Below are 15,577 nucleotides of genomic sequence, written 5' to 3' on the forward strand. Positions count from 1 at the left end.
CTAGCTCTTTATAGCTCTGTCTAGAGTGCCTTGACTACTGGACTTCAACCTTTGACATTCATTTGTTAACATGGATTGACATTAGCAAACTAAACATGACATGATGAACAGGATATTGTTTGCCCTGTCTATGTTAGGCTACAGAGTGCTTGATGTCAAACTTCAATGTCTTGTTACAATGTCTTGTAATCTCTTGTAACTGTCAATGTAACTGATGTAACTGTAATGTAGTGAAATGTCTTGTAACTTGTAACTGTCTTGTTGGTGCAATATTACAGATGTGATTAAAACACCCACTGGTGAGGTAATACATCCTTTGGCTGCAATATGCTGTTTGTCCCCCATAGCATACCACACACCCATATTCACACTGCCAAAAGAATGCCATCACTGGGTAGCATGGGACTTAGCGACGCAGAGGTGCCCAAAATCTGTTGAGAGAAAAAAGAAACCAGTCACTCCCCCTCCCTTTACTCCCCTCATTAGCTGTACGTCTAGGAGAGCTAGCTTGCACACTGATGTATCATTAAACACTCTTAATTGAACCTGAGGATTTTTTATGTTCATTCCGTCAAGTTTTACTGTGCGTAGTGTGGGCTCAGTTATTATTCTCTGTGCTGTTTACCACAGGGGCCTCTGACTGCATGGGGACTCTACTCTGCCAGATTTCTACAGGCAATGGGAGATTGCTACTTAATATAACAAGGGGCACAAAAGCAGTCACTTGGTGCAGGGCATGATGCTTCATCAACAGGGGACATCAACAGCATCCCAAGCAGGGGCACAAATTAGCCAGGCGGGCTGCGCTGCATGGGAGCAGACAGCTGGGCCATCCGCTCAGCAAGAGGCTTAGCAGAGGTTCAAAATGTGACACAGAGGGGATGAGTGTCACAGGCAGAAGAAAGAGCAACCGTGGGATTAAAGGGCTTCCCGACACTCCACCGACACTCATGAAGGGCTTAGCGGGCTATGGATATCATTAATGAATGAATGACCATGGACAGCTTATTATATCACATATTCAACAACACACATTTAACACTCAATGAGGGGGAGCGAGGAACATCTGTCCACAAGGCTGTATTGGTGTATTTAACATACCCAACAGAAAGCGTAATGACATCCTCTTGAGGATCCGGTGAATAATTCATAGGAAGTCCGTGCTGAAAATGCCACGTTATTCTAGGCCACTATGTGAGTAGTTCCAGCTCTGCATTCAAATGGTGAGCGTGTCTGGTGATTCAGGGTCCTGCCGTGTGTCTGCTTCAGAGAGGAAGTGAGTTTCACTGATAAAACACGGTCTCCAGAGAGGATAAAGCCCAACCAGAGAAATGTAAATAACCAGTCAGTTCAAAAAACTATCAGCACAGGGGCTCAAGAAAAGCCCACCATGATAAAGAGAATGCCTTTGAGCAGAGGATATCCTGGAAACAACGCCGGTGTCTGATAAGGATGTGTTTGGGAACATGAAGATACCGCAGGGAGTTCTGATGTACTCTTACCGTTTTTCTCCATTGTATACACACAAGAAATGCAACTATGCACAAGTCTGAAAACGTGAAGCTCATGTATCAACAACAAGGCTCCAGACTACTAAACTCTAAGCACAATTCCATTGTTTTCACTCAAAAGCAATTCCAATTCACATTGTTGCTAAACTCTAAGCACAAATCGCATCATTTAGTACACTTTGTTCACCTGGAAAACACACACACAATTACCAATTGGTCTCACTCACTTCTCACCAGTTCAAGCTCAATTGGCAAAACACTTCAATAGTGTGTCAGAGCCTAAAAGAGGCCTCAGGTGACTGCTCTTGTTTTGGGGAAATAAATGGAGCAGCATGGACAACAGAGAGGAAGAGGAATAGAAGTGAGAGGAGGAAGAGGAGGAGGATGAGAAGGAAGGTGAGCCAATAATGAAATCTTTTGTTGACCATGTACTCAATCATGGCCTAACAATGACTGAAGCTGGGCAGTAGCCTCAGTTATCCAGGCATTTAGAGATGAGAATAGGTAAGTACCGTAACCACTTCAGTAGTCTCATATACTATTTACAGTAATTACAGTAATGTAACTTTATGGTTTCTATGGATATCTACAGTGCTTAGAGAAATGTATAGCGTACTGTTTTGTCTTACATTTATGAAATAAGCATAGTATTATTGTATATACTGTATACTGTACTGTATATACTTTTCAGGCAATGGAGAAGGCGTGTGGTGGCAACATCCACGCAGACATGTGCCAGGGGTACATTCACCTTGCCAGGCGCAGTTCAGCCCACTGCTTGGCCAGGGAGAACATCACAGGTGATATACATGAGGTCCTCTGGCCTGATCAGGCTTGGAGGCGGGAGGCAGACTGATTTACATGTAGATCTGTTTCACCGTATTTTATTTATTTTATTATTATTTATTGTATTTGTTTGTGGGCCTACAGAATTATTTTTTTGCAGTCAGTTCAGTCAGCTGGACATTTGACTGTATTAGTGTTACACATACTTGCTTTGTTACCTTTTTGCATTTGTGCTCTGATTTCATCATTACATCCCAGAAAGAAGGTCTAAACATTTTCTTGCAGTAGTGTTTTTCATTTTACTGACCAGTGCAATTACTGTGAGTTTGGCCAAAATAGGTGTAGGTGTATTTTCAGGACCCTCACAATGTTGCAATATCAACTATACATTTTCAGTATGACTCTGGGAAGCTGGGTTGTGAGTTTAGCCCAATTGGGGCTCATTGGATAGACAAATGTGCTTTGTATCCTATTCTGATACAATGATTGTCTCAGTGGAATATTTATGATATATTCACAGTATTATATTACAATTGTGGCAACAGTGTTTTTACAGTATGTACCATGAAATGGTATATATAAAACTAATACAACCTATTTTGGGACAACAACAAAAAACCTTAACTTTAAAAAAGGAGAAAATGGAAATAATTTCTTCAGTTTATACATTTGAATATGTAACATGGCCTCATGAAGCCAAAACATACAGTATATGAACACTATTTTGAAGGTGGTGTTTTAAATTTAGTCCACCAGTGTTGCTCTTGATATTGATAGGATAGCTGTGTGTATCATTTTGGTGAAAAGAATCCGTTTTGAGAAGAGATTTTTGAGTTTTGACAAAATGGTTAACTCTTTGTGTTTTAGAGTTTTGAGAAATAGTTTCAGGAAACGTGTTTAAATTATTGGGAAAAAACGTAATGATTGAAGACAAGCGTTTAGACTTCATAGAGAACATACAGTACAATATGTTTTTGTCCACATAAGGGCTATGAAGTAAAGTTCAATAATCATGTTACGGCCAAAGAATACAGACCCTTGCACTTTTTGTTCTGTTTTCTGAAACTATAAAAAATGAAAGTGTATGCTGTCGTTGTGTTCTTCTCATCCCTATAGTGTTTGTGCCATAAGGCATGGGATGTCTTTGAAGAGGTTCATTAGGGTGGGTCTCCTGTGTCCAACTGTGTCTGTCCCACTGTATGTCCATCCTTGTGGAGTCCCACCATTGTGCCAGTGGTCCCTAGGGGCCAATAGGAAGTGTGGGGAGCTCCCCTTTCTTTCCATTATCTGATGAATAAGGCATAATCTCCATTATGCAACAATACAACTGGGATGAAAAGCATAGACGCCAACAGTACAGTAGGCCTATATTTGAACAAAATGGCTGCTCATGTTTTCATCTTTTACTAATCTTCAAAATGATTGTATTGTATTGTATATTTGCATCAAAAACAGCCAAATAAGGGAACTTCAATTCTGCAAATATGTTCTGCCCCTATTTCTGTGACTGTATTTATCTCATCTCCTTATTTCAATGAACACAATGAGATTTTAATCAGACTGGTGTGAGGGATTTGTGATTACTGTCGGGGGCAGGGGGTAATATGAACGCGTAATTAGTCTTATAATTAAAGGCAATAAACTGCAGCACACGTGGGAAATCCATCCTATAGTATACTGTATATGCAGTTGTCCTGTAATTGCCTGAGTTGTGACTGTTTTCCTACAGTGCTACACCACAGCGTTCACATATCCATGTAAAAGCCACATTATAACATAATACTGTTAGTAGCCCAAGGATAAAATAAATTGAAGACACGTGTCTGTGTATGAGGGAGGGGGGGGTGAAAATTACCCAATTTCCTTTGAACCATCACAGAGGTGGACATACATGCTTTGCATATGAATATACAGTATAATACACTCAGAATATCGCTTGAGGATCGATGATGGCCACTACCACTGAGGTTGAGGGTGTCACATAACTAGTGCATAGCATTTATATCAATTCTCACTGGTTAATTACCATTGAAGATATTTAGGCGTTGTTAAAACAGAAGCATTTCTGTGGATAGACAGAATAAGTGCATCAGCATCCTACCCCAAACAATACGGATATCCTCAACCATTGATCATTGATAAATATCCTCATTCCAATTTTCATGCTGTTAAACAACACAGTCGAGTCAACACACACTCCACTATGCAGTCGAGGCAGGGAGTAATTTGTATTCTTAAAATGTTGATGTGCAAGAGCTCAGATTTCTTGTTGATCCAGTTAGTGAATAATATGCAGGCACTGAGTGTAGAATAAATTGGCTCTCCTGCTATTTGTTTCAGTGGCTGGTTATTATCATCGTCCGGCGTCTCGCCTCCAGTCCTTCTTAACCGCTTGGAATTTCCATAGCTTTGATTGACCCAGCGGGATGTCACACCACTGCTGTGCACACCTGCCTCGGCAATGGATACCCAGAATGGATGATGTGATTTTCAGCAGGGGGGGTTTGACAGGCGGGATGGAACATATATATGTATGAAATATATGAAAATAAGTTTATAACCTTACTATTCATGTCTCATCATGTCTTTGGTGGAGAGACTAGTGATCCGTGACAATAACAGCAGGGTTATCGCCTCTTAACCGGTAGAGAAGTTAACCTGATTGTGTTTAAAAAAAAAACTGTGTAAACATGAAGCCTTTAATAGCAGGTAATTAATGTTTAATCACACTCTGCAGACCTCTTTGACAATATGGCCTCCCACTCACTGGTTGTGTGTTCATGTGACTTCCCTCTGGGCCTGTGTGTGAGTCAGCTCCCTGTTTGTTCAGTGGTGAAACATCAACAGGGTTCCCCCTCAGACCAAAGACGCAACCTTTTACATAATTCCCTGATATTTCATTTTCATAAAGAGTCATAAAAACTCAGTGAGCATAAACATATTGCCTCTGAGTGAACTTGTCAGATCTTAGTGATTCATGTTTGGTTATATTTATCATCAGAGCCTACAAGATTAGAATGGAACATTTTTAGTGAGGGGTGAAGGAGGTAGGTAAAGGAGTCTGTCAGAATAAAATTAAAAGAGTGCTTGAAAAGTCATTTTTACTTCTAGATCATTGAGGATTGTTTAAAGACAGCCGTGAGAGCTTATTAATTTCCAACAACAGACTGTCAGAGGATTATCACCATTGTTACTACATAATATTATAGTTAAATCACCCCCCACAAATCCCCAAATAGTAAGAGCTGCACAATAGGCCCCCTTACCACCCCTCTCAGATAGTTACTCTGTTGCAGAACAGAGGAGGCCATTTTTTTTAACCATTTGCATAATTGCTCAAAAAACCATTTTTTTTCAACATCCGTTCACACTTATAATTAGTCATTTGGGCCAAAGATGCAGGGCAGAAAAAGCAGATGAGTCAGGGAAGGAAACTGTTGATAGTTATCAAATCAGTGAACTATAAATAATTTAAGTGTGACAAAGCAGAGGCGTAGTTTGCGCCAACGTTCAGAGTCACATCAGAGTTCACTGTCAAAATGGTACGCAATGCCTCTAGGGGTGGCATAATATCACGTAAAGCAAGGAATTATTTAATCAATGTTCTTTTCACTGTTTATGATTTTGCTATCTAAGAGACCTAATCAGGGTCTGACTGTTCAGGGCGTTGATTAAGCATTTCCTGTGTGTCTCATTCCTCTGTCTGTGGGACTCAGACAGACCCAAAGTGACTGGACATGCCAGTTCAAACAATATCTGCAGCTTCCATGGAGCTGGGAAAGAGGAGGGAAGCAGACCATTGTGCGACTAGGAAAACAAGCCCCCACTGAGACAAGCAAGGATCGGAAAGGCAGTTCTGCAATGCATAGTTAAGTAAACACAACTCCAAATCAAGCCTTTGCCATCCACATTAACCCTATGCTGGCCATCCACAGTAACCCTATGCTGGTTAGTTGGTGGTCATCTATATTACTTGCAATTGCCTGATTTTGGGGTTAAAAGCAGCACATTAGGCTAGATCAGGTCAAAGTACTGAACTGTAAAAGAATTATGAGATGTTACACACCTCTGTTACTACATTCTCCCTTCTCACTCACAAGAAATAATGTCATCCAAAGTACAAACCGTTGTAGGCATCATGCAATATCATCAGAGTATCATCTATCCAAGCAATTTCAAGTCTGAGGTAGTAGAGCCACCATCAGAAGAGGAATTTCCTTCCAGCCCCTTAACTAAACAAGCTTTTCTTGAACCATTATTTACTGACTTGTAAAGATGTCAGAAGATCTGTTGCAAATTTAAGAGAATTCTAATGTTCATGACCATAATTTGGCTTTACATACAGTAGCTCCACATTAAGAGTGCAGGGAGGTTTACAGCTACACAGAGACACACACAAACCTCAAAGACAATTACAGAGGCATGGCCTAATTTCAAAGGGTATCAGGATATCAAACGATGAGAATGTTGTCAAATTAGGATTTAAAATCATATTTTAACTTTCAGATGGCTCACTAATCACAAGCTGTTCTTATCACCCCAATCTATCTTATCTTATAAACACAGTCAGCTCTCCCAGCAGCGATGAATAAATCCTCTCCTTCTTTGGCAAACATCTACAAATCTAATTGCCAACGTCACTTTGCAGTGCTGAGATGCTGTTTGTATGTGAGGAATAGCAGATCTGATCATGGGGCATAAAACATCCGTATATCTGAGATAACCCAGGGTGCTCAGTGACCATGTGGTTTTGACTAAGGCCAGACCCCCCAGTAGGGTATGGGCTCCGGGCCCAAGGAAACACACAGCACCACCAACAGCCATCGGCTTTAATGAGGAAATTCAAAACAGCCATCGGCTTTAATGAGGAAATTCAAAAACTGAAAACGTTCCTTGTTTTTTCATAGGTTGTTTCATCAATTATTGTGCTTAACAGTAACATGTTCAAACTGTCTCATCATTTCAGCTTTATGATAAATCATACAGGTGAATTAAGTTGTATAGTTGTATAGTTGACAACATTGTATATATCTACTACAGTTGAATAGTTAATTTAGACTGAAAAACACAGTGTTGTTTGAAATGTGAAGCAGCAGCAACACACTGTAGCAACATACATATTTGATTTGTTACTGTTTTGGACCACAGAGGATTGAAGAAATGCTAATGTTTCTAGACTTCCTGTCCAATAAAAGAGTTGAAGATGTAACCGTGGGTCCAATAGGACGTAACCTGGAGCAACATGACTGCTACATTATCCTAATGCAAATATGAACCATGGAAAACAAACATGCGAAGACAAGTCTCACATGACTGTATTAGAAATTGATCTCACTACAGGCAAAAGGAGGCCTCATCACTGAAACTCAATGAAAAGCAGTCTCACCCAATCAGTCAAACAGAAACCATCTCTGCTACAGAAAAACGGATATACAAATGAAATGACAGTGTAGTAGTACACAACACTAATTAACAGAAATAACCTTGTCTGATGTGACACATTTAAAGGGGTCAGATTACAGGCAAAGCAAAACATGTGCTTAGCTTTATGAAACTGATTACAGGGACTGGGTATACACTTCCAACTACAACACTCAGGAATTAGGTGAACAAAGTCAAAGGAATGCAACCAACTGGTTAAACAACTTCATCTCAACTCCTTCAGGGGTTAAACTAGAATTTTAGAGGTGGATTCCAAATGAGTTGGCACTCAAATGTGAATGCAGAGGTGTTGGTTCTTTTCACGCAGTAAACCATTTTCCCACCACACCTAGTTTAACCACACGTATATGTACCTAGAATGCTACACTGTAAGTGGTTGGTCTCTTCTTTTTGATTTTTCAGTGGAAGTGTAAATTGTGAATGGCAACAAAGTAGCCTATGAAAATTGCATAAACAGGTCTACAGTACCACTAGTCCCTCAGTGATGACTTAGCCTCCAGTACTTTATTGCTGGCCTGTGGCTGCATTTGACACATTAAAAAAATAATTGCAATTGCAATTCTGTGCAATTAATTAAAAACTAGTTATATAAAAGAAAATAAGCATTTAGATTAAATATATATATTTATTTCCATCTGCTCATACAAACACTTAATTCCAAAAATAAATGTTTAAAACCCATGAATCAATTAATCAATTAAAGTGCGCATAGTCGTGGTTGTGAATACAATAACCACACAGGAAAGATAGACTGGGTAAAGCTATGAAAATGAGGGAATAAAGCCACAAAGGGGAATCTTTAGAGTGAAATATCAATGGATCACATTAATTTCTCATTTCTACATTGGTCTCCAACACCTGAGTTATACAGGAGCATTTTCAGCAACCCTTATCTTAAAAAGTTCAATTTGTCATTGCTCCTCTTTAGAATTGATGGGGGGGGGGGGCAGTGACAGGTTAACTGGAATACAAATGTGTGCTTTTGTCCAAAAGGTTACTCAGGTCTAACTTAATGAACGCACTTCATTGGTTGACTAGGCCTCTCCAACCAATAGACATGCTTTGGTTTTACGAATGAGATAGGCGCAATAGGCCTGCTGTATCTTAGATCAATTCCAACAGTGTAGGCTAGTAAAGCATAGGGTAAATTTGGCTAATCTGGAACACCTAAACTTATTTCCTGTTGTAACAAAATCTAGTCAACAGGAATGTTACTATAGGTTTAGCATGGATGTCATGTGACTGTAAAGTAGATTTTGTTACAATAGGAAATATACACACTGGAGCTTAGGTGTCCCACATTACCCAATGTCCCAGATTACCCGAATTCACCCTAGTTACAGTCAGCTCAGTCTCGTGAATACATCAATTAACACTGGGGTCATTCTTGATTTCATCATTTGAACTGAGGTGATTTGCAAGCTCTTGGATCACAGCATCTTTTCCTATTTGGTCGTTTCTCCTCTTTTCCATGATCAAGTCCTCCAAACTCTGAAATTCCAGGACATGGCTCTTCTTTTCCGAAAATAGTAATTTCAACCTGTAAGGCTGCTTTCCAATTCGAATCTCTCCCCCAATTTTGAACTCGCGCTTTCCAAACCTGCACCAAGCGGCGAAGCACTCCGAGTTCCTCCAGTACAGCTCTCTGTCCCTCGCGCCCACCTGCTCCATCGCGTTCTGGACCACCACCTCGGGTGGCAGTGCGCGGAATTTATAAAGACCGTTCACTATTCTGCCTCTTCTGCCTTGACTTGCGTCTGTCAGAAAAGTATTTTTTATTTCGGCCCTGTGCAAATGAACGACCTGAAAGTCCCCGACGTACACCGCCCAGTGCGGGTACTGCCCCGTCGCCACAAACTCCAACAGGTCGCCCGGCTTGCACTTGTTCAAGAGGTTCTCCGGCGAATACGTGCTCATGTCTGAGACTTTGACATTTCTCTCGTACACGATCTCCTCCCGGTAATACACCACGCACTCCAGCTCGTTGCGACTGTCATACCGCTTCTCTTCCTGGTTCTGAACCCTCTCGGGTACTTCGGTGTGAACATCCTCCTGTTCGTCGTCATCGGCGGAGAAGATATAGGACACTCCGATCCGTGGACCCTCGTCGTCTGCCGGGTCAAACCCGTTCGGGTCCGCGGTCGGAACTTCAGCGTAACTTAAATGTGTCAGTTTTTCAACCTGGTTCCCCATCATGCCACTAACTTCCAGGTGGACGATGGAAAAAAAAGACACGTTTCCACCTGTTACTGGCAGGGTGAGGTGGAGGTGAGGTGGAGGCGTAATTCGACCTGAGCAGAACTAATTCCAAGGTGAAGGAGGGTCCCTCCAATCCATCTCCAAATGCATCCAGTGAAGAAGAATACGTTGGAATAATGTCCAAGGGGGCTTATGGATGTGAACCTAGTAAGAAAAGAGAATACATGTAAGCCGATGGCTAAATAGAATAGGCCTAGCCGACAACACCCAGCTCTTGTCAAACTGTTTCCTGGAGTCAACACGTTCCAGACAGGTGTAACGCACCTGTTAGCGTTCATGGAAACTCAAGGAAGCGCAGTGGGTTAAACAGCGATTTAGACTCACCCCACCGCAGGTCTTGAGAGTAGGCTACATCACTGATGACCTATCGTTTATTATCAGCAAATGTAAACACAGATGTAACAGTGTTTTCATTCGGTCCTCTCCCAATGTTTCAGAGGCTGAACTGAAGCTGTCAGGTGGACTCGCAGGGCAGCGCACTGAGGAACTACAGCGCTTGTTGCGGCGAGACTCGCCACGGCTGTGATTGGGTAAGGTTGTCACTTAAAGAGGCAGTACCGCATTTATTGGACTCAAGAAGAATTAGACCACTTGAATAATAGCGTCCTAAACATGTCTCCCATCCCCGGCGACCACGAGCTCTAAGTTAAGTTATTGGTGTGAGTGTTTAGGTAGCAAACCATCTACATGCTACTGATTTATGTGGTGTTAAATGGAATAAGATAAGAAAGACAATTCGCCATTTAAGATGATTGGTATCTGTTTTATTTCTGAATCAAACACTTTAAGTTGGGTACACAAACCCATCATTTTTCATTATCATGGTGATAGAGTAATAGTGATGTTCAATGTTCAATTTGGTAGAGTTATGTCAGTTGCAGCCATTTGTGTCAGTTCTGTATTTGTAGCAGTCATTGTGCATCAGTGGTTCCTGTCTGATTACTGTGGGTGAATTGCCATTACTTCTTGTATTCCGAAAGCTGACATTTCAGTCTCTGTCCCAGAATACTGCCTGCCTGCCAGGGCATCAGAGAAGAAATGTATCCTACAGTTCTTCAAAGACCAAACAATTGTGCAGGTTTCACCCCCAGAAAGCCACAGATCTAGTGACTCCCATGGTCCCACTTCTGTCTTCTCTGCACCTGTCTGCTTTCTGTGTCACATTAAAGACAGTGGCTTCCGCTGCAGAAGGTATCAAATAAAAGAACATATTTCAACTCCACAGCCCCCTAGGCTGACTGGGGCACTATCAGAAACATCAAGGGAACTCAGTTCTTCTTCTATGGTGGTGGCTTGAATTCTGCAAAAAGAAAAGAAAAAGAAAGAAACAAAGAAGAAACAGCTTAGTATGTAACGCCCTGGAGAGGCCATGTGGGGCTATGAGTAAACAAAATGCATTTACCACAGAGCACTTTTTGTTTCCAACTGGCGTGCTTTTGGTTACATCAGAAGAATTTTAAGCAGCTAATAGTAAGCCCCTTTAAGACCCCCCCCCCCCCTCTCTCTCTCTCTCTCTCTCTCTCTTGCTCTCTCTGTAGGTTTCTGCAGGGACTGCTCTCCATCAAAGGTAGATTACAGCTCTCAGGGCTTGGCGTGTAACTCTTTTGTGTTCTGGTCGGGTGAGAGTACCCGTGTCAGTCTGACAAAGGGTGAGGGGCTAGGGATTATTGTCTGATGATCTGAGGCTTCCCACTGATTGTAGTGATTCTACAGAACATAGCCCAGTCATTTAGGACCCACAGACAATCTAACATTTCGGTCCTGTAGGAGACCTTTGTCACACTTTAGCTGAGCATGAAATTATTAGTTTCAAACTGTAAACATTGTTTCATTTAAAAGTTGCATTTTCCTAATACATGTAGAAAAAATGCTACAGGTTTTGATTGAACATGTCTCTAATGTTTGTGTGTTGAACACATGCTGTGCTGTCTGTAAAACTGACCTCAGTGGCTCACAGGAAGTTGAGGAAGGCTAAACCAGACCTACCAATAGGAGGTTTTCTACTATGTTTGGCTGACACCTAGTGGAATAGGGCATAGCCGATTCACAACGGCTGCTTCTGAAAAAGAAACGTTTGTAACTTTTAGACCTATATCCCTATGGTATCATCAAGCAGCATATCATGTACTATACTTGTATGAGTCTTCTTTAAATAATATACACAAAACCTACCACAAGTTATACTTAAGAAAGAATATTGTTCATTTTGGGTGGAGGGAGGAGGCCTCTTAAATAGGTCAAGCCCAGTATTACAGTAAATTCAGTGAACTGCAGGATGTGTGTTCAAATATAAGGTCTGTGCACCTAAACTGAAGTGACAAAGCTGTAAAATTCAATCCAAATCAAACCTGGATATTTTAGATCACTTTTATGTCCCAGAGGGAGGGGGATTTCTTTAAACACACAGTAGGCCTACTGCTGTTTACAAAATAAACACATTCTAAAGATGGAGTGGAAAGAACAAGAGTTGAAACAAGGGAGATCAAGAAACATCTGTGTTTTTTTGTTTGTTTATGTTGTATGATATGCTGATTGATGAGCAGTATACACTATACACAAACAACACTGAATGAGTAGAATGAAATGCAGAATAGCATTACCTTTTAGCCATAGATAGACCATACTTTACCATTTACACAAAGACTCTAAATCCCCTCACAAGAGAAGCCTTTGAATTTGATGAAAACAAGGCCATAATTGTGCACCGAAGATGAAAGTGAATCAACCGTAGGCTTGTCAAAGCATGGACACTCCCACTCCCTTCTGTATACAGTACACAAATCGTCCCTTTATTTTCCTTAAACGATGGTCCACTCATTTGCAATTAGGCTACATTTTCTGTCTGAGACTGAGGTACCATCCTTTCAAAGGGTTTGTTGAATAACATTTATGTATAGTCAAGAGGGTAGTGGTACAGTAGGCCCTACATAGCCTCCAATACACAAAAGGCATGCACTCTCCAAATAAGCATTGTGTACAAAAAACAGGCATTGAGCAAACTAGCTCCCAAGCAGCAGAGTCTCCTGTAGGAGTTGACGAAGGGCAATCCTTTGTCCTTGATTTTGAATTTCCTGCTTTGTCTCACACCAATGATAATTAGCATGATTCAGCTGGAGGGAATTCTCAATGGCATTGGTTTTATTAGAGAATGTGTCTCCATTGACGGGGAGATAATCATTGGTAATACAAAGACGTCGTCCTCAAGGGTGGGTGAACAGAACAGTGATGCAAAAACACTGTTTCAACTCTTATCTTAACATCAATGCAGGGCTTCTCCTTCAATCTCCTTCTCCTTGTGCTTTTGACCAGAGGGTTGAGATAATAGAGGCGGTGGGGGTGGAGAGACGGCAATACTGAATAGCTTCTTTCATCTGCTCGTCTGCTTGGTTCTATATTTATCCAGGATGTAAAATCAGAGCTGTACCCTGAAGTTGAATATGTACTGTGGATAACAGAGATGAAGGTCGTAGTGTTTAACAACCAAATTCTCTGGTCAACTTCAACCTTCAATGGTCAATGCGTCTTTTATGGTAATGTTCTCACTCCCATTTGCAATCACCCCTCAACCCCTCAATTCCCCTGGAAGGGTTTCCTGGATTTTATGATAAACTGAAGACCCCATATCAACAATAAGATATTTCCGAAAATGTCCTCTCACTTCACATATTGGAACACTAGGTGGTGCTGTTGTTGTATACAATGTGTTTTGCTAGATAAAAAAAGATCAACAACACACTCATAACCACTCTCAGTCTAGCCTCTCCCCTCTTAGTGAAGATCTGTATTTACATTTGAGTCCAACTTGGGATCGATCCAAAATGAATGCAGGAGGACCAAACTACTATTAGGGGAAATCTGGTAGGCTACATCCGTTTGTTCTAGGTGTAGGGACTATACAGTACTTGGTATATCTCTTCACTAGGGGAATGAGCGCTAGTAGCTTGTAAACCTCTCTATGATTTGTAACCACAAGCCCACCGTTAACAATCTGAACCTGCTTAAAGTACCTGCAGTAATGGATCACATGGGTAATGGCTTAGGTGATGATAATTGAGTGAATCAATTGAAAGGTTAGTTATAGGCCTAATAGATATAACAAACATGCCACAGATTTGCACCAGGTTGTGGTAATCCAACTATTCAGCATTCAGCTGTTACACTATCTCAGTACTTCAAGCTTCAGCCATCATGAGCTCTGTGTGTTTACTCTGCTGTCACGGACGGTAACACAATCCAGTTCCCTGTCCAAGCACCTGACCGGCTCCTCCAATAACTGGTGGGTACCATCCCTGTTTATGTCTTTGTAAACACACGTGAGCATAGGGCCAGAGAGGGGAGGGGAGGGATAAAGAAAGAGAGGGGGAGGGGGGGGAGAGAGAGAGAGAGAGAGAGAGAGAGAGAGAGAGAGAGAGAGAGAGAGAGAGAGAGAGAGAGAGAGAGAGAGAGAGAGAGAGAGAGAGAGAGAGAGAGCTGCTGTGGTGTTGCTAAAGAGCCAGGCCTATTTTTAGGGCTGGAATGTACACAGAGGCCTCATGGAAAAAGACCATAACAACAAACATCATAGAAAGTGACCCTCCAAACAGCCCCCTCCTTAACTTGCAGACTTAGCACAGCAAGAGAAAGAGACAGAGAAATAGAGAGAGGGCAAAGTGATGGAAAATGTCAGGTCCTCACAGCTGTTGTCTGTCTGAATTTTCAAGATCAAGGGACACTACGGATGTGCTAAACAGACAGAGAGTAAGGTAAGGAGTACCATGTATCTGTGCACAAACTGGAGGGATGGAAGGATGATGAATAGTGATGTAGTTTCTCTTCCCGATATGCAATAACCAGAGCATGTTTTCTGATTCTGTTTGATGTGAAGAGAAAATGACCACTGAACTTTTGATCAACCTGACTGACATCTGCTTTTACGCTTCGGTTAGGAGCAGACTTTAGCATTTTGACATCAAAGCAAGTCATCAAACTCAATATGATACTTACTGTACTATGTATCATGACAAAATATAGATTATTATTATTGTCTAATTTAAAACAAATTGTTCAATCATTCATTAGTGGACCGTTTTGATCTGTACATCATAACAATGGATGGAAAATCAAGGGAAAAAAGCAGATGCCTTATTTTCCACCTTTGTATCTGTAATCTAGAACTCTTCAAACACTCAGGGCTGGTTTCCCGGACACTGATTAATCCTAATCTTAGACTAAATATCGTCTTTATTGAAAGTGTGATTTAGTCCTGGACTAGGCTTAGTCTGTATCCGGGAAACCGCCCCTTTGAGCGTTGCTTTGAATATTTATTTTGGAAGAACATCATTGGCCATACAAAACTGTACACTAACTAATACTGGCCGATGACAATGTGATGCTTCAGAAATAGCTGCATATTAGAGTTGGGGTCTGTCATGATCCAGCCTGAGAATACATGACCGCTGTCTCCAGGGGGATGAGACAGAGACAGACCTTTCCCAGTGATAATAATAACCCTGTTGAATGTTGGTGTCTGAATACTGGCACTTTCAAGGATAAACTTCTGGCGCCAACAACCACTTCAGTAAGTTAGCTTTGATCAGGAG

At 41.3% G+C, this 15,577-nt stretch overlaps 1 protein-coding gene across 1 annotated transcript; it reads right to left on the minus strand.

Annotated features, from left to right (window-relative positions):
* Positions 1-7,283: 7,283 nt before the first annotated feature.
* lratd2b (LRAT domain containing 2b) lies at positions 7,284-10,450 on the minus strand. Its single transcript, XM_080540111.1, has 2 exons — positions 10,323-10,450; positions 7,284-10,142 (listed from the first exon to the last, which is right to left on the minus strand). The coding sequence occupies exon 2, from the start codon at positions 9,933-9,935 to the stop codon at positions 9,105-9,107; it is 831 nt and encodes a 276-aa protein (XP_080396237.1). The 5' UTR covers positions 9,936-10,142; positions 10,323-10,450; the 3' UTR covers positions 7,284-9,104.
* Positions 10,451-15,577: the final 5,127 nt, after the last annotated feature.

The sequence above is a fragment of the Nansenia antarctica genome, assembly GCF_963989245.1.
Source record: "Nansenia antarctica genome assembly, chromosome: 10".
Classification (NCBI taxonomy): Eukaryota; Metazoa; Chordata; class Actinopteri; order Argentiniformes; family Microstomatidae; genus Nansenia; species Nansenia antarctica.